This window comes from Cercospora kikuchii, assembly GCF_019650295.1.
Source record: "Cercospora kikuchii DNA, contig_00004, whole genome shotgun sequence".
Taxonomy (NCBI): Eukaryota; Fungi; Ascomycota; class Dothideomycetes; order Mycosphaerellales; family Mycosphaerellaceae; genus Cercospora; species Cercospora kikuchii.
Window position 1 is genome coordinate 680,488 of NW_025408585.1, and position 22,293 is coordinate 702,780.

General features: G+C 53.9%; 8 protein-coding genes across 8 annotated transcripts; 2 read left to right on the plus strand and 6 right to left on the minus strand.

The window, feature by feature from the left end:
- Window positions 1-134: 134 nt before the first annotated feature.
- Window positions 135-4,166, minus strand: CKM354_000649000 (uncharacterized protein; the record flags this gene model as incomplete). Its single annotated transcript, XM_044801810.1, has 1 exon — window positions 135-4,166. One exon carries the CDS (start codon window positions 4,164-4,166, stop codon window positions 135-137), a length of 4,032 nt encoding a protein of 1,343 aa, XP_044657745.1.
- A 316-nt stretch (window positions 4,167-4,482) lies between these two features.
- On the plus strand, window positions 4,483-5,943 carry CKM354_000649100 (beclin 1; the record flags this gene model as incomplete). The annotated part of the gene is made up of 1 exon (XM_044801811.1): window positions 4,483-5,943. The coding sequence occupies one exon, from the start codon at window positions 4,483-4,485 to the stop codon at window positions 5,941-5,943; it is 1,461 nt and encodes a 486-aa protein (XP_044657746.1).
- A 19-nt stretch (window positions 5,944-5,962) lies between these two features.
- CKM354_000649200 (uncharacterized protein) lies at window positions 5,963-7,015 on the minus strand (the record flags this gene model as incomplete). Its single annotated transcript, XM_044801812.1, has 6 exons — window positions 5,963-6,105; window positions 6,282-6,374; window positions 6,426-6,599; window positions 6,659-6,828; window positions 6,889-6,940; window positions 6,988-7,015. The coding sequence occupies 6 exons, from the start codon at window positions 7,013-7,015 to the stop codon at window positions 5,963-5,965; spliced, it is 660 nt and encodes a 219-aa protein (XP_044657747.1).
- An 873-nt stretch (window positions 7,016-7,888) lies between these two features.
- CKM354_000649300 (uncharacterized protein) lies at window positions 7,889-8,326 on the minus strand (the record flags this gene model as incomplete). Its single annotated transcript, XM_044801813.1, has 1 exon — window positions 7,889-8,326. One exon carries the CDS (start codon window positions 8,324-8,326, stop codon window positions 7,889-7,891), a length of 438 nt encoding a protein of 145 aa, XP_044657748.1.
- A 4,625-nt stretch (window positions 8,327-12,951) lies between these two features.
- On the minus strand, window positions 12,952-14,211 carry CKM354_000649400 (uncharacterized protein; the record flags this gene model as incomplete). The annotated part of the gene is made up of 1 exon (XM_044801814.1): window positions 12,952-14,211. One exon carries the CDS (start codon window positions 14,209-14,211, stop codon window positions 12,952-12,954), a length of 1,260 nt encoding a protein of 419 aa, XP_044657749.1.
- Window positions 14,212-14,492: 281 nt separating this feature from the next.
- Window positions 14,493-18,353, minus strand: CKM354_000649500 (uncharacterized protein; the record flags this gene model as incomplete). Its single annotated transcript, XM_044801815.1, has 1 exon — window positions 14,493-18,353. The coding sequence occupies one exon, from the start codon at window positions 18,351-18,353 to the stop codon at window positions 14,493-14,495; it is 3,861 nt and encodes a 1,286-aa protein (XP_044657750.1).
- A 437-nt stretch (window positions 18,354-18,790) lies between these two features.
- On the plus strand, window positions 18,791-19,248 carry CKM354_000649600 (uncharacterized protein; the record flags this gene model as incomplete). The annotated part of the gene is made up of 3 exons (XM_044801816.1): window positions 18,791-18,888; window positions 18,953-19,044; window positions 19,115-19,248. The coding sequence occupies 3 exons, from the start codon at window positions 18,791-18,793 to the stop codon at window positions 19,246-19,248; spliced, it is 324 nt and encodes a 107-aa protein (XP_044657751.1).
- An 833-nt stretch (window positions 19,249-20,081) lies between these two features.
- On the minus strand, window positions 20,082-21,392 carry CKM354_000649700 (uncharacterized protein; the record flags this gene model as incomplete). Its single annotated transcript, XM_044801817.1, has 4 exons — window positions 20,082-20,665; window positions 20,717-20,893; window positions 20,946-21,023; window positions 21,188-21,392. 4 exons carry the CDS (start codon window positions 21,390-21,392, stop codon window positions 20,082-20,084), a joined length of 1,044 nt encoding a protein of 347 aa, XP_044657752.1.
- Window positions 21,393-22,293: the final 901 nt, after the last annotated feature.

Genomic DNA, 22,293 nt, shown 5'->3' on the forward strand with positions numbered 1-22,293 from the left:
TATCAGTCCTGCTCTTAGGATACACACGCTTCGTGCTGCAAACACTCGAAGGCTCATGCTTCAGAGGCGAAGATCCGCTGATTGCCGAGCAACATCGTACAAATGCATTACTCTGGTTGAGAGACAGCCTCCCATCATACAGCCAGTTCATCTTCTTCCGGATCTTGTAACGTTCTCATCGGAGTTTCAACGACTCTCTTCCGCATGTGCACATCCGGCGTCAGGAACTTGTGATTGATGATAGGTGTGTCCTTGCTCTTCGTGGCACGAGCGCTCAGAGACTTGATGCGAGCGACTCGAGGCCAGCCAGGCTGCTTGGGCGTCTTGTAGATACTTGCGGGGGCCTTAGGCTTCATGAATGCAGGGGAGCTCGAAGACTCCTCGGCGGCAGGCTCGACTTCCGTGGTCATGATACTCTTCGCAGTGCTCTTGCGAGTCTTGCGAGTCTGAAATTTGGGGGTTCTGCTAGACGCCAAAGACCCGCTTGCTGGCTGCGACGTTGACGAAGTCGCCGCTGCCGTTGATGACGATACTTCTTCCGCAGCTGGCGGATTAGAGATCAAAACATCCTCTTCCGGATCGCTGTTAGGGATCTCGGGAGACTTCAGTGATTGCTCAACGTCTTGCATAGGTTGGAGACCTTGCTTGCTGGGTCGTCCCCGAGGCCGCGTTCTCATTGTAGGCACAGGCGTAGACACGGTCACGATTGGTGAGAAGGTGACCCGACGCGACGAGCTTCCAGCAGCTTGCTGAGAGGGAGTTGCGATGACGATGTCACTGGCGTCTTCTTCCGCTGGCTCCAGCATGCTGGCAGAATCCCGTGTCGCTGACGTCGTGCTGCCAGCAGATTGTTCGGCGAGCTCTTTCATTCTATCCTCCCGGCTGACTTTGATCCGCCATACGTTGTTCCGTGGCCTTGCAGTGTCGACTTCATACGTTGGATTGACTCGTAATTCCTCACGTACACGATCCTTCCAGGCACGAGGAGCAGTGCTGTAATACGGGTAGTTCGCCTCAATCCATTGAAAGATGTCCGTGTTTGACAAAGCTGTCTTGTCAGTCGAATCGAATGCCATTTCAACCATGTTCGCCCAGGAGATGTCCGGCGGTCGCGAGTAGTCGGGATGATTTTCGCTCAGCAATGGCTGCGAGGCATCGCGTGCGACCTCAGCATCGCTCTCGTGTGCGTCTTCACTATCATGCACGAGAGCACTTGCTCTTGCCCGCTTCTTTCGGCTGTGTCGGCGTCCTTGGCTGTCCTCTTCAACCTCTGAGAGAGCGGCGTCGTTTGCCTTGGCGGCTGACTCTTTGCGAGGAGCAACCCGTGACGCCGGTATTGTGTCAGCCATCCACGCGCGAGGCGCTTCATCGCCCCGTCCGTCTTGCGGCATTGCAGAGTTACTCGCGGGTATCACATGTTCAATGTCGTGTGGGATGCCTCTGTTGCCTGGCGGGTGACTGGGCCCATCGGGGCCGTTCGAGATTTCTGCCGCTGGAGCCGCGAGTCTACCCGAGACTTTCTTCGTCTTTGGGTGCGTACTCGGAGCAGACACGTGAGCCTGCTCAAGCCGAGCATCAGCCCCTTGGCGTCTAGCCACGGCGCTGATGGTCGGACTCGACTGATGCGCCTGTTGCATCTCTCGCTCTAGCTGCAGCGATGCTGCGGAAGAAAGGTTCTCGTCAAGATCGGGATACGAGCCTGGACGGGCAGCATTGGAGAGCGCTTGCAAAGCTGGATCGAGCGCGAAAGGGAGGTTGTCTTGCTGATTCAGCTGCTGAACCTCGACGGAATCTGGATGCGCCGTCATGTATGATCGACGTCGATGACTGTTCCCGAGCGCTTGCCGAAGGAGAGCGTTGCTGGGCCTGTGGTTCGTAGAGGGCATCACAGTAGGAAGGCTGTGCCTCGAGCGGCGAGATGAAGAGGGAACGTTAAACGCTATGGGCTGCGATCCCGCTTCTTCGTTGCGTACCATAGCCATTGGTGCCACATCGTCGTCGCCATGCGAATATGGGCCAGCCGAGTGTGCTTCGTGGCCTAGTCTGGCCCCTGCGCGGACTTGACTATAATGGTGCTGGAGAGCGCCTTGAGTGCGGTCATGGAAATGTTTCGTGATCTTTTGCCAGCTCAATTTGTCGACCTCACGTAGTCGCACAAGTAGCGCATCCTCTTCAGCAGTATATGGCCGTGATGCACGCTTGAGCGCTTTTTGTCCACCTGGGTCGAGCTCCTCGACAGCATCGTGCATGTCTGTCTTGTCCCCCGCCAGTAGCTCATACCGGCGCTGGACAGCACCAGGACTACGTCCGGGTAAACGTACTGCTATCTCTTCCCATTCAAGCTCATCGTCTTCGCGATAGGCGAGAAGGTCTTCATCTTGCTGTGCAGTCCATTGCACATCCACAGACAAATCGCCGGACGTCGTGGAGCCAGCGCCAGAGTGCAAACGAGCATTGAAGAGCACCCTGCCCGGACAGTCTTTGCCCTTGAGCTTGGAACTGTAGTTCTTCTGTACATTTTGCACGCTGCGTGACGGAAAGTGTTGGCCAATAGCTGCCCAGCTGAGGCGGTCGTGCTCCTTGAGCCTGATAAGAAGCGCGTCGTCTTCTGTGCTCCATTTGTTGTTTACAAGGCCCGGAGGAGTCCATGCAATCGGCCGTGAAGTGTTGGCAGCGTATGTAGTAGGCTGGATGGGTGGCTGGTCGTTCAAAACAATGCCATTCTCAACTGCTTGCACCTGTTGGGGTGATGGCGGCTGTGGCCTTGTGTATATGTCTGCATGCTGTTGTGCTGACATCACATTGGACCTGGTTGCAGCGTTGGCGAGATCAGGTGTCGGAGTAACTTCCACGAGAGGTACGCGCTGAGCCGAAGGAAGGCACGAGGGTATGAGACTTTCATCGGTGACAATATCATGATTCGTTACAAGAGTTCGCCCTGGCGCAGAACTTGGCCTGGGTGAGGGAATGCTCTCGTCGCGGTCTGGCGGCCTTGAATGCACTGCAGGAGGTGTGACAGAGTCGAAGCCTTTCATGCGGCCATGATGGTCGTAATATTGCCAACACGACTGGCACAGATCTTGATCGTGCGGCCCCTTGTGCCAGCTTGAAGATCGGGTCAGACTACAATTCCAGCATCTCTTAGCTTCGCCAGAGTTCTTCGCACTGCCAAATCGACGCACCGGCACCGTGCTGTCGGACGCTGGAGTCTCGGTACGACGGCGCCTTTTACGTTGTTCAGGGTTCGGTATAGCCCAGAGAGAAGGGGTCCCGGGGGAGGGAGCATTCGGAGAGGACGAAAGCGGCTGCGGCGGAGGCGAAACATCGCGCTTGCGTTTTGATTTACTTGATGGCCGAAGCTCAGGGTAGTCCCAGATGGGATCCGCGGCCCTGCGCACCGTGGCAGGTTTCTTCTTAGATTTCTTCTTCTTCGAAGACGCACCCATGAGCTTCGCCAGCTGGTTGGCAATGCTCATACCCAGAGCGTGGACTGTCTCATCATCGGCTACTGGCCGCTTCCCTCTGACATGCGACTCGACAGTAGGCGATCGTCTCGAATCACGACTTTCGTCAAACATGAAGCTAGGCGTAGCAACAGAGGAAGCCGTCTCGTAGATCGAGCTTGTCTCGCTGCTGTCATCATCTGGGATCTCCAGCGGTCGATGATGGGTGCTCTCGCCCGCGAGAAGCTGCATGAGGTGGGGAAGACGGGGTGGAGGTCGCGATGCATTGTGGGCAGGTGCCGGTACGCTGTAATCCCGCAAGCTCAGTCCGCGGCGGGATGTATCTCTCGTCGACTCCGCGACGCTCTGATTCTCAGATTCGCTCTCTGACCCTGAGCCATCTTGACTGTCCTCCTCCTCTGTCTCTTCCTCGTCTCCGGACGTCGACTCGTCCTCATGCGCCAGCTTCTCACGGAAGTTCTTGACAAAACGAGAGGAAGCAGACTTGCCGGAGTCGACCTCATTGCGCATATGTTCTAAATGCCCATTGTTGACAACGAGCTCATCGGTGTGGATGTCGAACTCATCGCCAACGCCCGTAAAATCGCGCTCGTATTTGCGAAAGATGTGCTCGAAGCGCGACTTCAGCTTTTGATCGTTGCGCCCGCGCTCGATGTCCAGCTGTGTCAGCGCATCGTCGTCGTTATCACGTTGAGGCGCCATGAGTGGGCATGCGGGCCATTGCGCGTGGCGGCGCGAGCGGTGGCAGCGAGGGCAGCGGAGTGCACGATAGACGTCGCTGCCCTCTCAGACAGACGCGATGTTGACGCGCGTGAAGTGGGAGGCACGGAGAGTGGACCCGAGAAGCGAAGTCTTGGCACTCTGAGCTTCGCTCGTCTGAACCGACTTGCGGCAACACATGATCGATCGACAAATGCACAATATCGCCCTCAACAAACACGGGCGCGATGGTGCCTAGTCCACTGGACCTTGCAAATCTCGTGTTCAAGCCGCCATTGAGCAGCAATTGATATCCGTCATGGCTGCTCCAACGCTGCAGTGCCAGAAATGCAAAACGCCGCTGCGAGTTGATGCCTCTCTCCAGCATCTCAACCCGGCTTCTTTCAAGATACTGGCCGATGCTGCGCCGATTCTGGAGCCCAACGCCCCTGAACCGCCTCGATCAGCCGCTGCGGCGGAGAGAAAGCAGCTGTATGATCACGTCTCGCAGCGTGCAGGTCCACCCGTCCACAAGAAAGATGTTCGACAGCCTACGAGAACAGCAGGTGCCCGGCACACTGCCGATATGTCCTACATTGTGCTTTCCGAATCGCAGGTAGCGCCTGTCGCTGCCTCGCCCAGCAAGAAGAAAGCAGCTACAAAGAAACCGGCGGCTCCAGTCATTGCTGATGATCAATCCGCATTGTCAGAGGAACTAGAGACAACGAGGAGACTCTTCGAGATTCTGTCCGCTCGATCAGATATTGACCATCCAGTGTGTTCCGAATGCACCGAGCTCCTTCTAGAAGGCCTGCAAAAGCGCCAACTTGCTGTCAGCCGTGAACGTGATGCTTATGTCGACTTCCTGAAAAAGGCTCAACAGGATATACCCACCGAGGAAGAGAAAATGCAGACCAAACGTGCTCTGGAGGATGCGCAACGGCGCGAGAAGAAATCTCTAGATGAGCTCGAGGCTTTGGAAGCCGAAAAGGCGCGGATGGAAGATGAGATGGCTGCTCTGGACGCTGAAGCAGAAGCGCTAGATGAGGAGGAAGAGATCTTCTGGCGCGAACGTAACGCTTTCACCGCTGAACTCACGGGTTTTCAAGAGGAGCGCGACAGCCTGCAAACTCAACTTGCGCACGACACCAAAGTTTTGGAGGCGCTCCAGCGCACGAACGTCTACAACGACACTTTCTGCATTGGTCACGATGGAACATTTGGAACTATCAATGGGCTTCGCCTAGGCAGGACACCAGAGCAGTCAGTCGATTGGCCGGAGATCAATGCAGCGTGGGGTCAGACACTCCTGCTATTGACTGTTGTCATCGACAAGCTTGGTTATAAACTCAAGGGATTCGAACTGGTTCCCGTCGGCTCGACTTCAAAAGTGGTCAAGATGGAGTACGCGCAATCAGCATCGACAGTGGACGGAAAGCCGAAGAAACATGTGTTTGAGCTGTTCAGCAGTGGCGACTTGCCTCTGGGGCTGGGATTCCTACATCGCAATTTCGACAACGCCATGGTTGCATTTCTCGAGTGCTTACGTCAAGTCGGCGAGCATGTGGAGCGCACAACGCCCAAATCTGGCAACACTGGTCTAAAAATGCCATATCCGATTGTCAAAGATAAGATCGGAGACGTCAGTATCAAACTTGGCAATTTTGGTCAAGAGGAGCAATGGACCAAAGCTTGCAAATATACATTGACCTGCTGCAAGTTCCTGCTCGCCCATGCCAGTCATATCTCTGATGCCAACGAAGCAAGGAATGGTCGCTGAAGAAGGACAATTGTCAACCCTATCCCAATTTCGCCCCAATAGCTTGCAGAGGTGCGCCTCGCTGGTGGAGCAGCTTCAAGGTCTCCTCAGCCTCGCGGTCCAAAGGTTCTGGTCCAGTGCAAGATACAATTCCAGTCTTTGGCTCGATCTCAAGCGTCTCTCCTGAAATATTGCCATCGAGGCATTGCTCAAGGCTTGCACAATGGACTCCATTGACACGAGCAAATCCTTCGATTCCATCATGGAATAGAAAATCTCGTTTGAAATATTAGTTCTGACGACATTCGGGCAAATCGCATTCATAGTTATCTGTTCATCCGGAAGGTGCTTGCCATAACTGCGAGTGAACCCGACTACGCCATGCTTAGCTGCAGTGTAGATTGGCAAAGTTGGAACGCAGTAAAAGCCACAGACCGAGGCCGTCACGGCGACTGCAGACAAACGTTAACTGCATGCAAAGCTCAAATCACTACATCGCTTACTCTTGCCTCGGAAGCCGGTCTCGTCCGGCTCCTGACGTCTCATCTGCTGTATTGCAAGCGCGCAGGTATACAGCACTCCGTTCAGGTCAACATCGAGTACTTTCAAGTTGGGTTCGACGAAGTCTGTGCTTGTAGGATCGTTGGGTATCCAGACCTTTTCTCCGATACCAGCGACTGGCGCGCGTGTCAGTGGTTCGGCCGGCACAAAAGCGATGGAGGGCGATGCAGCATACTGGCATATACATAGTCAATCCTCCCAAACTCGCCTAAGACCGCTTTGAAAGCGCTGATCTGAGAATCCCAAGTTGCGGCATCGAGAGCGACCGCTAATGCCTTACCAGGCAGAGTTCTAGCCACGGCCTCAGCTTGTCCAATATTGGCATCTGCAATCGCCACGCGAATGCTGGGATTGAGTCAACGATTGATGCCTCCAAGAGCACTGCTGATAGTCATTTGCTTTTACCCTCTCTTCGCCAGCATCTCTGCCACCGCCTTACCAATGCCGCTGGCACCGCCTGGGACCACTCAGCTGTGTAAACATTCGCCCGAGATTCGGACCTACCTGTTACATACGCACTTTTGGGCGTCATCATTGCAGCATTACAGCACTTTGCTCCCGACGAAGAGGCTGCACCAAGAGCAGTAGTTTGTCGCAAGAGGATAATTGCGTAACAAAAAGGTTGCTATGTTGAGCGAGCGTGATGATGCAGCGCCTCTTCGCCTGTTCCCGGCTATCCAAGAGGGGTCTGGTGGTGACCCCGCCATGAGCTTGTCTGCACATCACCCGCCTTAAGTCTACCTGGTGCGAAGTACTCTCACTACAAGGAGTTCGAAGTCCGACAACATGTTCGAACGATTCGTCGCTTAGAGGGCCTTGTATTCAAATGGAAACTTCGACCTTACTCTGTCAAAGTCTCAAAGACCTGGCTGTCAGATACGCGCGAACGTACGAGCATAATGATTGAGACGCTATGAGAAGCCGCACGATGGGCTGTTCTGTACAGAAGTTATGACCCGCCGACCGCGGCTATGACATTGCTCGTTCCCACTACTACCGCCTGGGCCTGTCCGCTCCCGTCGAATGCACTTGACGACACCTAAGAAGCGCGAGAACCTCAACCCCTTACTGATCTTGACGAGCCAGCTCGCGTCTGGTGCCTCGTCGGCGTGTTCCGTGGGCGTTCCGTAAGCATTCCGTAGGCGTTCCGTGGGCACGTGCCAGCAGCGCCGCTGCGCTGTCGCCGATTCAGGTGGGCTTACACCCATCACGGCGGCTTGATAGTTCTTGATGAGATCTGCTACAGGCATCTCGCGATGCTCGATCTTTTCGATCGTATCTACGATCACGCCGGTAGCTGTAACGATCCGCCGGCGTCACATTCCGGCCGGGAGCTATGTGGGGTCCTTCCACTTCCTGCTATCGTGTGGATGTCGCATTCGAGATTTTGGTATCTCCTCTCCCTCTAACGTTGGCTGCCAATCCCCCCAGCATGTTCTGTACTAATGCTGAAGTCTGCCTCGTGCGGTGACTTGGTGGATACAGGGGTTCGGCCTTCCGCTGGTTGAAGGATGGTGTCAAGCAGCTGTGTCAACATATCTTGCAAGGCGACAAGTTCGACTTTGGGATTTTGACGCTTGAAGTCCCCCATTGAAGTCTTCATCGAGCATGGCTGGTTTGTATGTCCGAGCTCCATCTTGTCGACTTCCGGGGGCGAGCGTGGTATAGTGTCGGCGGTCAGGTTTCTGCAAGCAAGAGAGCGCACATCTCCGGGATCGCTCGAATGATTGTTGCGATACTTGATTGGAGGCAACGTCGCATGATCAGACAGAAACCGCGTGATGGGCACTGCGAAGGTCGAAGAGGCGCTTAGTGCAACGAGCGAAAGAAGCGAAGGTTTCATGGCGGCGCTGCCAACCGAGGACGCTGCTGGCTAAGTGCCAAAGCTAATGGAAGCCGCAGCAGCGAGAGCTGCGATTGTTAAGGAGGACCAGTCCCAATGGCTAGCATTGCGCCTGACGTCCAGTTGCGCTGTGATGTCACTAGCCATGTCTCCGCCTTTATTTGCTGGATACTCTGTTCATCGTTGCTCTATCCGGATGCTGGATTTCCTGATAGCCATTCCCGCGAGTATCTGGCTACCGGACCGTTATCTAACATCCTTCGCGTCCTTTCCGACTTATGCCTGCTATGCATAAGTCTTGCATCTCGTCGTGCGTAGCACCGTCGTTCTCGGCGTCGCTGTTGGTGTTCGCACAATTGTTCCGGACCATAACTTAAATGGAGGTGACGTGTAAGAGATACGGATCGTCGGGGACCCGAGGCATAGATCTGGTTGGAGTGAGAAGTCTGGCGTCTGCTTCCTGGGCGTTGGCAGATCAGCGCTTTCCCAGCGGAAACGTCATTGAAAATTCGGCGCATTGGCGGATGCGACGTCTGCTGCTGTCTCACGCGCATGTGAGAGCATCTTCAGCAACATTCCTTTTGAAACAGAGAGATGTCATCTGGATCGCACAACATGTGCTCCGACATCAGCGGAGCGGCTTTCAGATATTGAACAACATGCAGGCCGGGATGAGACCCCGCCTTGGCGGCGCATGCACGATCTGGTCGAGCACTGTGAACCGTTGAGAGCAACGCTCTCCGGGCCAAAAAACCGCTTGTTTACATCTCGGTCTTCGGCCGATCAAACGCCTTCGGCGGTCGCAAGCTGCCCCGGAGCTAGAATGTGCAGCGCTCCCGACGAAACATTCGCTGCATGGGAAATCCACAAGCCCGGAATCAAAAATGGTTTTGGGAGCCTACGCAATCGAATGAGCGATCGTCGGTCGTTCTACTGTCGGGAAAGGCTAGGATGGCAGGTCGACGACTACAAGAGCTTTATTAGCTCCCTCAAGCTCCTCTACGAATTATCGCGTATGTTTCTAAAGCGAAGAGAACCCGAACTCGAAGATCGGACAGTGTAGGAGGTCAGTTCTGATATCGCATCGTGTATCAGGCAAGCATTGCAGTGGCGAACACACGAATTCGAGATAGCAATGCAGACAACGGGATTCGCACGCACGCCAACAGAAAAGCCTCCAACACTCGTCCAACTGCAGTTGGTCGGATGACCACATTTGGTGCTGGTGAATACACTTGCTCCACGCTCTACACTACACCGTCTGTTTCAATCAACGCCCACACGCGGACGCAACATAGTATCGGAACGACACGAGCATAGTCCACATGTCTCATTCCTAGCGTGTCACTTATCAACGCGAAAATTGGGGTTCGTATCTCGCACAGTCGGTCTGAATGCGAGACAGGACCCATTCTGAGGCGACCGTTCGTGGTTTGGAGGTCGATGCAAACTCCACGGCGGCTCATCTTCCACGTTGCAATCCCCGACGCCGGTCGCGCATCGTCTGTGCCCGCAAAACACTTCCCTCCGGACGCTTGATTTGATATTGATCTCGTGTGAACATCAACGAGAAGACTAATGCATTTGGTCCTCTCTCTTGCTCTTCGAGGACCAGTCGCATAGATCACGGACGGCACAACGATGAGCCGCGCGATGATGCATAAACTAGCTATGCTAATTTCGGCTTCGCTCCAGACTAGCATATGGATAAAACAATTCGCCCGATGGAAGAAAGTCCTTCGATACACGGACGCTCCTAATGACGATCATCTGGTGCGCTTGGTCGTCGGCGTCCAAGTGGACATGCGGGTCCATTCGATAACGAACGTGGTGTGCGATGTGGAGGATTTGTCTCAAACTTCTTGATAATCAACATTTCACAAGTGGAGCGCGATGAGTGATCGTGGGGCAACAGTCAACTGGTCAGTGCCGTATCCGGGGATTCACTCGGCGGTCCATATTGAGAGCGGCACGACTATACAAACTTCAGGACGCTCCATCCGTCATCAAAACTCTGCCACAAGCTGAAGAGTACGGATTATGCCACTCAAGGTGCCAATGACGCCCTTTGATTAATGCATCTGCCTCACATCACCCCCCAGAAATGTAGACTTCTACAGTCTCAGAGATGGATTGAAACGCTACGACCTCGGGCAAGTGTCTATCGAAGCGGCGGTGCGTTGATGTGGAGGCATAGACTACCCAATTTAGCATTGTCTCAGATTGGCAAGTTTCCTGCTAGCCGCTCAGGGCTGCAAGCGAGAGAGCTATGGACTTGCAAACTCTCCTGTTATGGTCAAGCGGCACGACTGGACTGTTGCAAGTGAATGTGTCGTCTATCGAAGCTATCCGGCTAATTTCGCTAAGCGGCAAATCTCAGGCAAGGGTCTCTGGTTGGAAAAAGGCTTATCATGCTTGTGCTGACTGTCATTCACCCTGTGCAGCGAAGCATGGGCATGGGCTTATTGAGACTTTCATGACTATACTGCTTATGTCCTCTACTGACCAGAAGATGCGCACATTCGCATGAAATCGTGCATACATCAGTCAGGAGAAAATTAAATCGGCATGGCGGCTAAGGAGAAAATTCCCGGATACGAGACATGCGAGAAGCGAGAAGCGAGAATGTCGGGTTTCGGGTTCGCCTCGGATTCAACGTAGTTCGGCATACCACACCACGTGCACCGAGAAGGCGGCTGGCATCCCTGCTCTGCTAAGTCAGCCTTAAGCTTTCTAGCTAAGCGTAGACCTCTAGCTTTGATGTCACAGCAACATCTTCTGCACGTGGCCGAGATATAGCATATCTCAACTTCTTGCTAGAAGATCCCGGCGCGTCTCCGTAGTCTGACCGATCACGCCCATATTGTTTCGTCTCCTCATTGAGAAGAGCTCTGTTTCGGATCACGGATCGACCTTCTTCACGGGCTTAATCGCACAAGCACCCTTAGACTGCTTGTGCGCTAATGCATCGTGCACACTCGAATGAATCGCTAGGCTCAATAGTCTTGGACCGTGAAGACAGTTCCCCAAAGTATCGCGGCGGTCAAAAATGAAACATTGTCACTCGGTTTGCCCTTAGCATTCCGCGCCAGGCTCCATCACGGTCACGGTGGGCTATCACGTAGCCTACGACCACACGGATAGACAGACCCAGTGCTTCTATCTCGAACTGGCAAAGCCATGCAAAACATCAATCTCCTCGAGTGTGACCACTCCCCATCGTCTGGTCCTTGAGGGTCCAGGCCCCTGTGTGATCGGATGGCACTTGACCGAGCCGTGGATTGTATATAAAGGCAGTGAGCTTTGGACATTGATCCATCGCCAGCATCGCAGTCACATCCACTTCCATCTCCTCAAATCTCGACTCTCAGATCTTTCCGGACAATCAACCCAAATTGGTCAATTCCGTCACAAGTATGTGCAGATCTTCGAATGCCTACGAATTGCCGTTCTAATAGTCTTCTCCAGGACCCACAAAATGCATATCTCAGCCCTCTTCTCCGCTGTCTTCATCGGCGCCGCTCTCGCCGCCAAGAGCTGCAGACAGTGCGATTGTACATTCACCTGGAGCAAAGCCGATCCTCGTCCGAGAATTGCTCCATCGAGCCAGGCCCAGGTCCAGTCCAAGGCTGAACGATGGCTCGACTTGTACGTCGCGAACAGCGACTACGAGGACTTCTCGATCAAGCCAGCTGTGGGCGCCAGCTGCCCTGCCGACACATCCCTCCCATGTGATTCATACACAGCCGACTTCAAGGCCTGGAGACTGTGCCAGAACGGCGGATCTTTCGTCTGCAGCCAAGATGATGATGGAGGAAACTACAACATGAAGTGCAGCTGCACGCAGTCTGTCGACTGCAGGGGTAACTGCCAGAAGGGCTGCCCAGCGCTTCCCAACTAAGAAGGTTCGCGAGTGAGTGATTGGGTACTGGATCGGAGACTGCATATGACATGGCTTATTATGAGATGGATTCAGGTGTAGCATTGTATTGTACAATTTCAGAAATTCTTTGGCTCAGCCGTTATATTTGAGCTTCACCGTCCCGTTGTATGTCTTGGTCATGCCGCCTACTGAGCCAGTCACTTCCAACTGAACGAAGCTCAATACAATATGAATACTGCGGCGGGAGCAGGCCACATGTCTTCACATGCTTGTGCCATACGCGTCACTTGCACTTTGCACGCTCCCATACTGTCAGGTACGACTTCCGCAAACACTGGATCGAGAGCCGCCGTGTCTGATCGCGCTTTTCTCGCTCTTTTCTCGTCGAGGACCCGTGTTCACGATTAGCGAGATACCGTTCCACGAAAATCTGCAGTTCGCTGTTCCACCATAGTAGCTGCATCACGCATGTGAACCGCTGCTCCGTGTACTTAAGAGCTCTGACCTCGATCAGTCCGTCGGTCGATCGCCTTCGCCTGCGCTATCGGGCCTTACTTCGCGATGTAATTCCTGGCGTCGATGACAGCGGGTACGATACCAGTTGCGGAAACGCTATCCACGGGAAAGAGAATCGTTTTGCTAACCAGATGATCCGTATAAGAAGGACCTTCCGATAGGAATAGCCTTGGAGAGGCACCGGTGTTCCTCCTCATATTCAACTCAAGAGCCGTCCGATCCCTCATCACGGTGTCAGAGGCGTGCTTGGACTCAGGATGCCAATCGTACTTGCCGGACTCCTCATTGACCCGTCTGTTCCCATCACCGCCCTCTTGCAGAGCTCTGAATCTAAACGTCTTTCGTGCTCTTCAGCGTTCGAAAGCAAGACTTCCAGCTCCTGCTCTCGTTCCCGGATGGAGACAAGAGCACCGACTAGCCGCGCAACGCGAGAATAAGAGATTCTCTCCTTTCTCTCCTGCTCTTCGTCATCTGCGCCATGTTCGCGCGGATCAGAAGTACCTCGCTTGCTCGAATTCGTTCCTCTCCGTCTTTGGAACTCGAATGGCGATGGCTGCGGAAACACAATCCCGACCTCTTCCCTTGCAGCTTCCAACTCACGCTGTAGTTGTCCCATCTTCGTCCGCGTAGCTTGAAGCTGATTTGACAAATCATCAACATAAGCGCGATGTTCGAGATTCGAGCCAAGTTGAATCGTAGCGGCCAGTGGTAAATTCATCAATGCAAGAATTGAATCAACATCAGTGTCTTCGCCAAGATCACTCCCCTCGTCTCCAGCAGCAAATTCTTCCTCCTCATCCCTCGAACCAAACAACAAATCATACCACTCCCCCTCCATCTCCCCCAATCTCCTCTCCGCTACTCTCAAAACCCTCTCCGCACGTTCCAACTCCTCTTCCGCCTTCTCAACCCGTCGATGCGATCTCCCAATCCTCCTGTCCAAACCGCTCGTTCCCCCAATTCCTCTCAATCTCCTCTCACTCACCCCAAGATCATAAAGACTTTCCACTCTCCAATCCTCCAACTTCCATAACTCGTCTTGAAGAACATTCACAAAATTTCGATAGATTGTAACCTTTTCTTTCGCAGGTCGGAGAGCATGCAAGTGAAAATCGTAGCGTTGTTTGAGGAGTTGAAGGAGGAGTTTCGCGCGGCGGGCAGACGAAGTCAACGAGAGAGGTGCCAGTGGAGTCTGTGGGAGGGGTGTCCAGAGGTATGCAGAGGGCCATTCTGAAGGACGGGGAGGTTGGAGGGGAAGTAGACGGGGAAGAGGCAGGGGAGCAGAGACGGTGACACGTTTTGGTATGCTAGCAGCAGGGCTCCTCTTTCTAGACGATCGGCCCTTGAGGATGCTTTTAGGCGTCGCTGGAGTTTTTGGAGTGGGCGGTGGAGTCGGTGGGTGCCTCGTAGCAGTTCTAGGAGAATTCGATGCTCTGCGAGCCTTTGCAGTGGGCTTCTTGATTCGCGTGGACCGTCGTTCTGCCATAGTGTTTGTGACAAGCGATTGCAAGGTGCAGGCTGTGAGCTTAGGACGGTGACCGTGCTGCGACCATGTCCAGGGTTTTGTCATGTTCGTCTTTGTCATGTCTGCCGGATCAGGAAATTCTCTGTCGCACACCAATTTCAAGCTAGGTCACAACTAGGAATTGGACAAGGGGCAAGAAGCCATTCGTACAAGACGTATCATTCGTCAGCAGCGAGTCTATGTGTACATACCCAATTCCCCGATCAAAAATTCAGCGACAATGCTGAAGTCCAGTAACACAACTAGTACTGAGCCTGCTTCGACGCGACCTTCAGTCCCTCGTCTTCCAAGCCCTTCTTAAATGCATCCTTCAAGTCGTCACCATTCGTAGTCTTGGTCTCATCTGGCTCTTCCTTCTTCACCTCTTCCCGCTTCAGCTTCTCCGCCAGCATTTCTTCAACCATCTGCTGACCGGCCTTCTCCGCCTTCGACTCATCCGCAGCAGTTGCACCTTCACCAGCGACACGTTCGTCGAGCGCAATCTTTGACTCGCCGAGTGCATGAATCTGCTCTTCAATGGTGCCCTTGGTGACGAGACGGACGACCTCAACTTCGCGCGTCTGCCCTACGCGATGCGCGCGGTTCTCAGCCTGGATATCATCTTGTGGATTGAAGCCAGAATCGAAGATGATAACTTTGTTTGCCGCCGCCAAGTTGATACCCGCACCACCAGCACGAGTCGATAGCATGAACACTGGGATCGTCTCATCCGTATAGAACTTGTCAATCATGTCCTGTCGATCCGCCATGTTCGTGGATCCATCAAGTCGCAAGAATTTGATGTTGAGAGTCTCCAGAACTTCCTCCAAGATGTCCATGAGTGTGGTGAACTGCGAAAAGACCAGAGTACGATCACCATTCTTTACAAATGCCTCAATGAGCTCTTTGAATTTGACCACTTTGCCAGCGTCCATCCACTCCTGCTTCTTCAGCGCGAATTTCTTGTGCAAGAACTGACGATCGGGATGAGCGCAGAACTTGTGAAGGCCGAAGTCACCACCCTTGACACATTGCGCAGCAGTGCCATCGAGATAGGCTCTGATTTTGTCTGGTGGGTTGCTACCAAACTCTTCGGACTTGGTCAAGGTAGTGACAAGTTTGTTCAGCTTCTGATCGTCGAAAATTCGCCTGGACAGCAGTGGATGAATAGCGGCTTTGCGCAGAGCCATGATAATGTTGGCACTAGCCTTGTTCACAGCGGCGGACTTCTTAGTCCCTAGCGCAGTCTTTTCCTTGAGCACTTGCTGGAATTGATCAAGCAATTCCCCATAATAGTTCGCCTGAGTGTCCGTCATTTCGCAGTATTCGACACGCGAATCTTTCTTTGGAAGGTCGAGCACTTGCTGCTTCTTGCGGCGGAGAATGAACGGGGCCATGATACTACGAGCTCTGGCCACACGTTCATTGGAAAGCAATGCAGCCGATGATGTATCTTTCGTTGTGGCCTTGTGCTTGAACAGGAAATTGAGGTCCTCGCGCTTCTCGGTGAATAGCTCAGGCATGATGAATGCTAGGATTGCAATGAGTTCCTGCAAGTTGTTTTGAAGTGGCGTGCCCGTCAAAAGAACCTTGTGGTTGGCATCAATCCGTGTAAGCTGATTGTAGCGGTCGGAGTTGGGGTTGCGCAACATGTGCGCTTCATCGTATACGCACACTTCGAAGGGCCCAAACCTTCGCAAAAACTTGTTGTCGCTCTCCTTGACTGCCATATCGTAGGTCGTGACAATGACATCGGTAGTGTCTTGGTTCGCTTCCAAGTCTGCCTGCAGTTCAGCGCGTTCGGCCTGGGATCCATAGTATGGCCGCACTGCAATGTCAGGCGCGAATTTCTCGAACTCTCGCAACCAGTTCTCAAGGGTAGAACCAGGCACAATGATCAAGTGAATTCCGTCAACCTTCTCAACGTGCAACTGCGCCAGGTAGGAGATGATCTGGCACGTCTTGCCAAGTCCCATGTCGTCGGCCAGAATGCAAGAAATCTTCTTGGTGTACAGCATGTACAGCCAGTTGAGCCCCACCAGTTGATACTCCTTCATAGGCAGGTCCTTGTTCATAATCTCCGGCTGCTGCAGAAATTTGCCTTTGCGCTTGCTCTTGGTGCCGTTCTGGACAGGTACATCTTCAGCGACCGAGCTCGCTGGTGTGCCAATGCCAGAATCGTGTGCTTCGTCAAGGCTCATAAGCTGCAGCTCTCCGTCCTTGACATCGCCGACACCCCACGCTTTCAAGGCTTCCTGCAGGGGCGCTGCCATCTTCTCGCACTTAACCACCAGTTCGTCGACGGCGTCGTATCCTGACATGACCTCGATACATTCTTCGACAAGCTGTTCTCCAAGCGCTTTAGTCTTCTTCGACTTCTTTCCAGCTTTGGTCAAAGTCTCCTGCACGATTGCGCGAACCTCGTCCAGGTCGTTGAACGGGCGTTGGTCCAGTACAAACTTGATGTTCTCGACAGGTTTGGCCGTAATCTCCGCAAGATCTGCCACTGTCGACTCATTGAGCAGCTTGAGCACTCGCGCCTCTCTCATCCACACCACATCTTCTGAGACCTCCACCACGACTTGCTGCTCAGGCTCCCCGTCAGAGCCATCACTGACATCATGAATTATGCCCGAGTCGCCATCCTCGTCATCTGAAATGATGACTGCCGCACGTTTCTTTGCAAGTCTGCCTGGTCGAGTGCGTACTGGAGGTGGAGGTGACGACATTGGACTCGATCTCTGCGTTGTGCGCCCGCTGCCACGGCCTCGCTGCACCACCTCATCGTCGTCTTCGTCACTGTCTTCGTCCTCGTCGCGGACAACGCGTGCATTCTTGCGCGCACGATACTTTTCGGCGATCGTCTGCTTCGCTCGAATGTCCTGCTTGGCGGTCGGGCGTGGCGGCCCCTGCGAAGAATTCATGGGATGGTACGGCGACATGTTCTGAGCCACGCCTCTTCTCGGAACAGGACTTAGACTAGAGAGTTCATCCGTTGTTGTTGAAGATAGGCTACGTTCATGCTGATCGACCAGCCATGTCATAGCAAGACTCTCATTGCCTCGGGTCTTTTGCAAAGCATGGAGACATGCCACAACAGTGAAATTAGGTAGAGCATTCTGGATGGTTTGCACCTTCAATCGAAGGTGATAGTCAGGAATGTCATTGGCAGTACGGAATCCTGGATGTGGTTGCTGTTGCATAGGATGACCGGGCGGCATTGGTCGCGGGGCATATTGTTGTTGTCCAGGCATTTGATACATTGGTGCTTGACGTGGCATTCGAGTCGAGTTGCCGTAAGCGCCTGCCGAGTCGTAGACTGGTTGTTGATAGGGGTAGTGGTGATACCCGAGGGGATTGACAGGCGCTGGACGGGGTTGCTGGGGCGTTTGATGGTGAGGTTGTTGGCCAGGTCTATGACTGAACTGACTAAGCATCGACATAAACGGCGTGTTGATATTGTTGGGAGTTGGCGCATATGCCTGATTCGCACGAGGCGACTCCTGAACCCGCTGCATCTGGGGCGGCGACGAAGGCAGATGCACGCCAGCTCTCTTGAACTCCGTGGGACGTAGAGGTGCTCGAGGCAGCTGACGGGGCTGAGATGGCTGACTCTCGTGCCGGACCGGTGGATCGTCATCCTCATCGCTCTCAGCAGAGGTGGGGCGGTTTTGTGATTGTGCATTGACTGGTCGCCGGAACGCCGTTCCTGGCGGAGCCATCGCGCTCGCGAGTAGACCACCGCGCACGCCTTGTGCCATGTTCAAAGGGTTTCGGATCGGCTGCGGAGTCGGTCTCTGCGGCGTTGATCTCTGCGGTGACTGCGCAGCAGGCGAAGAGCGCTCAACTTGCACCTCTGGCCGGACAGGCTGAGTCGGCTGCGTGACATGGTCGGGCGTGGAAGAGCCCCCAATATCCGAGTGGAACTGGGTAGATGAGTAGTTCAGCTGGTTCTTCCTCTGCTGTGTCGGCAATGGCAGTGTGGCCGCGGTCTGGAAATCGTCCGCGGTAAACTCGTCCCCGCTGTCTTCGTTCGAGTCCCACTCCTTCCCACCACGCGTGTCATTAAGTTTCCTCCTCTTTGCAGGCGTGCCATCGCTTATCGGATCGAATCTGTCAGCCATGATCGGCGAATGTGCCGCGGCGGCCTAGTGGTACAGGAGTGTGCTCCGTGATGGCGGCGACGTGACAGGACAAAGCGCAAAGCGGAAAAGAACGCGAGGAACAAAGAACGCGCTGTTGTACAAAGGCCGCGGCCGGTGTGAGTGTTGACGCGCCGCAACAGTATGCAAAGTGCAGTGCAAGCCGCGCAGTGTCGGAAGCGAGGTCGAGTCTGTGGGGGAAAGTGGTGTCAAGTGAAGTTAAGCACAAGTGAAGATGTCGACAAGCACGCAGCCAGCCAGCCCGCGGGCCTTGGACGCTTTCAGCCCTACGCGCAACAAGGTTCACCGGGATCATGCCCATACAAACGTCAGCCACTCCGAGCAAACCATCACTGCTTGCAACTCCGTCACGCAACAAACACAAGAACTACTCGAGACCCGGATCTACATACCAAATCATGGCGACTCGAAGAATCAACGCGTCCGAGAAAACACACCTCGACCAAGATGAAACCAAAGCGGAAATCAAATCCAACATCAGTCCCGCCGTGCCATCGTACGCACACCACGCACCATGCTAGCCCAATCCCGTCCCTCACATAATAACCGAAACCCTCCAGTTCCGTAATCTACAAACTCCTCGGCTTCACAATCGCAATGTTCACCTTCCCCATCGGAACCTACTTCCTAACCGTAAACTTGCTATTTGGTGGTATGTCCAAACATCGCCTCATCCACACAACCACACACATCTCAACTAACTCTCATCTTCTCATTTCCAGGCAACTCAACATACGCCGGAGGCCTCGCAGCCGTAATGGCAAACGTAGTCCTAATCAGCTACGTAATCGTAGCCTTCAACGACGACAAAAGTGAACGAGAAGCCTTAGCAGAAGAAGAGAAGAAATCGCGTTGAAAAAAATAGCCAACGCCAATGAACCAGATGAACTTTCTTATCAATGACATTGCATCGCGGAGTACCGGTCTTTCTATCTTCACCTCATCGCTATCTAGCCTTGCACGCCACATTCCAACGAATCGCCGCAAGCAGGCATCAGAAAATCTCGAAGCAGGGGTCAGCGGAAGTGCCTTCCACCACCGCCGCTCGTACCTTTTTTCTTGTCACCTCCATCTCAGCCGCATCTGCACGCACGAGACAGGCAAAGCTTATCGCCTCTCAAGCATCAGGCTTGCAAAGCAGAGTCAAAGCATCCTTTCAGCTGGGGTGCAAGCACTGCATGCACGTTATAGGAGCCTGTGACGTTTAAGATGTATCGCGAGAAGAAATAAGAGTCCATTTCCATTTCTAATGACCCTATTCCCGCACTGTCTCGAAACAACAAAATGAAAAAGTCATGCCGTAAGTTCAGAGATAGTCCAAAGAAGGAAAGACCCCTCAAGACCTGGCTATCCATCACCAATTCTTCTTCGTCGTACGTCGTAGCCAAGTTTTTCTCAAAGCGGAAACTATCTCGCTTTCTTTTGCTTGTTCTTCTTTCCATGAATCAATTCCGTTGTCCAACTAGGAACACGCCGTCACAATTCAAAAAATCTCCAATCGAGCACTCGGCGAAGAGTGAAGAACCAGCCAAATTGCCGTTCCCATCCCCCATTGCCGTGCCATCCCACCATGAACTGCATTACTCATTACATTATTATGTGCAACGAAGCAGGAAATGCTGAAGAGACCTTGTTCATCAGAGAGCCTCCGTATGCGTGCACGTAGAAAGATGCTGCTGTTCAAATGCTTTAGTCTTTGCCCTTCTTGCTGAACATTCGGCTCAATCGACTCTTTCTCTTTTCTGGTTCCGGTCGCTTCGATGATGGGAGGCTTCCAGGAGCGGGTGATGGGGTGCCATAGCTACTCGTGTTGCCGAGAGGAATGGGTCGTCGAGCGCCGTTCGGTGGCTGAACAGCGCCACCGTGCTTCATCGGATAGGCGCCATCTTCGGGGATAGGTCCTGGAGATCCGGAACCGTAACCATTGTTCGAGTATCCGTTCTGGCCATAGCCACTTTGACCATAGCCGTTTTGGCCGTAGCCATTCTGTTGGTAGTTCTTATCAATGGAGCTATTTTCGCTGCTGGGGTCTGTGCTGTTTGCCCATGGTCCTGTGCTATCGGAGCCATTTGTCACCGCTGTCGCCATCGTATCTTGCGAGTACTGGTGTCCATGTTGTGGAGGGTATGGTCGTGGCATGTTGGGCTCGGACTGCATTCGAGGAGCGCCGTACGGAGGCCTGCTCGGTCCTGGTCCGTAGCCTTCTTGTCGGTTTCCGTAGTATCCTCCTCCATTGCCATTGCCGTATCGAGGTTGTGGTCCGCCATTGTGACCTGCAGATACGAATTAGCGCCAGTCTTTGCACCGATGCTCAATGTACCCACCATATGCACTGTTTCTCCTCGATTGTCCGTATCCATTCGACTGGTCATTGTAGGACTCGGAACGCCCGTAGTTTGATCGTCGACGATATCCAGAATCTATAGCTGCTTCGAACGAACGAATAGTGTCTAGGGGACGCTCCATGCGCGGTCGCGTTGGGTTCGACAGGTCAGGATCGGCTGTATGGATTGATTAGTCTGGGTGCTGCCGCTTTCGGCAAGACTCGCTTACTGATAATGTTGCCGTTGGCATCTCGATGCTGTGTCGCGCGCAGAGGCGACAATGTGCTCTCCTCAATGATGGCAGCGACTGCAGGTGAGTTAGCAAAGATGTCCGACGCCGGTCGCGACTTGATCGATGAAGCCATTGGTGTGAGTGGATGTATGTGCAAAGTAGGCAGCTGGAATGAGCTCAGAGCAGCGAAGGTGTGATGTTATGAAGAAGGCTGGGGAGATAGGTCGACCGTTACCCACCTGCCGGAGTTGCCTCAGTCAAAGCGGCATTAGGATTGGCCTTGCTGGTCGAACTCCAGATTTGTGATTTGCGCGCCTTTTCTTTGGGACTTTCAGTCAGATCCTCCTTCGGACGCGACGATCCGCTGTTGTCGCTGCGAAACGAGAAGCCCCGCGAGCGTGCCGAGGGCGACTGCGGACCCGGAGTGCGCAGCGTTTGTTCCATCGCAGCGGCGGCGCAAGGGCGTTGCAAGGACCGTTGGGGAGAATACAGTGGTAGTGGATCCAAGTGGGTTCGGAGAGGAGCCGGCGTGCGATAAGATGGTGGTGTGTGCGTATGTAGGCGGTGCAGCTGCTGGGGATGGAAGCACGAACGAGCGACAATGTCTCTGCAACGACGGTCTGCGCGGTGGCGGCGGCGGTGATGATAATGGGGGAGATAGACTTCACGGAAGGGAGCTCAATGCCGACGGCGACGGCGGCGACAGTACATGTATACCTGAGTACGAGGCTTTACGCGTGTGCTTACAGCTCGGCAGGGACGGGCGTTCATCGATTTAGCTTCAAGCTTCACCGGGCAAAGATAGAGCACGCGCCTGCTGCACCATCCCGAGCGGACGACGCACGCCTGCCTGCGCCGCAACGCTGCTGCATTCACCGCGTGTGTGCGTGCTCTCAGCAGCAGCAGCAACGTGGACAGCGCCATCCGGTCCACTGTCTCGCGCTGCTGGTGACGCTGGCGTTGACGTCGTCGTCTTCACGAGGATCTACCGCAAACGCTTCGCCAAAATCGGTGATGGGCGCGAGCACGGCTCAGCTGTTCCTTGGCAGAAGAACCTTGCAACAACACGCAGCACATTCCACGCTGCTGCATTCGCTTTGTGCGCATGCGCTGTTTCCAGCACGACGAAACAATTCCGCCATTCGCAAACGCCGCCCCGCCATCTTCTGCAAACGCAGGAAATCATTCATGCCAACATTCTGTCCTCTGCCAGCAAGACATGCATAGCACAAATCATGGCATTGTGGCGCGATTTTCGTCTAGCGCCAAACTCAAAGCCACTCGCTTCCGCGCCAGGGCAGAATATTCGTGGCCATTCATGCATTTTCGCTGTCAGCTTGGCGGA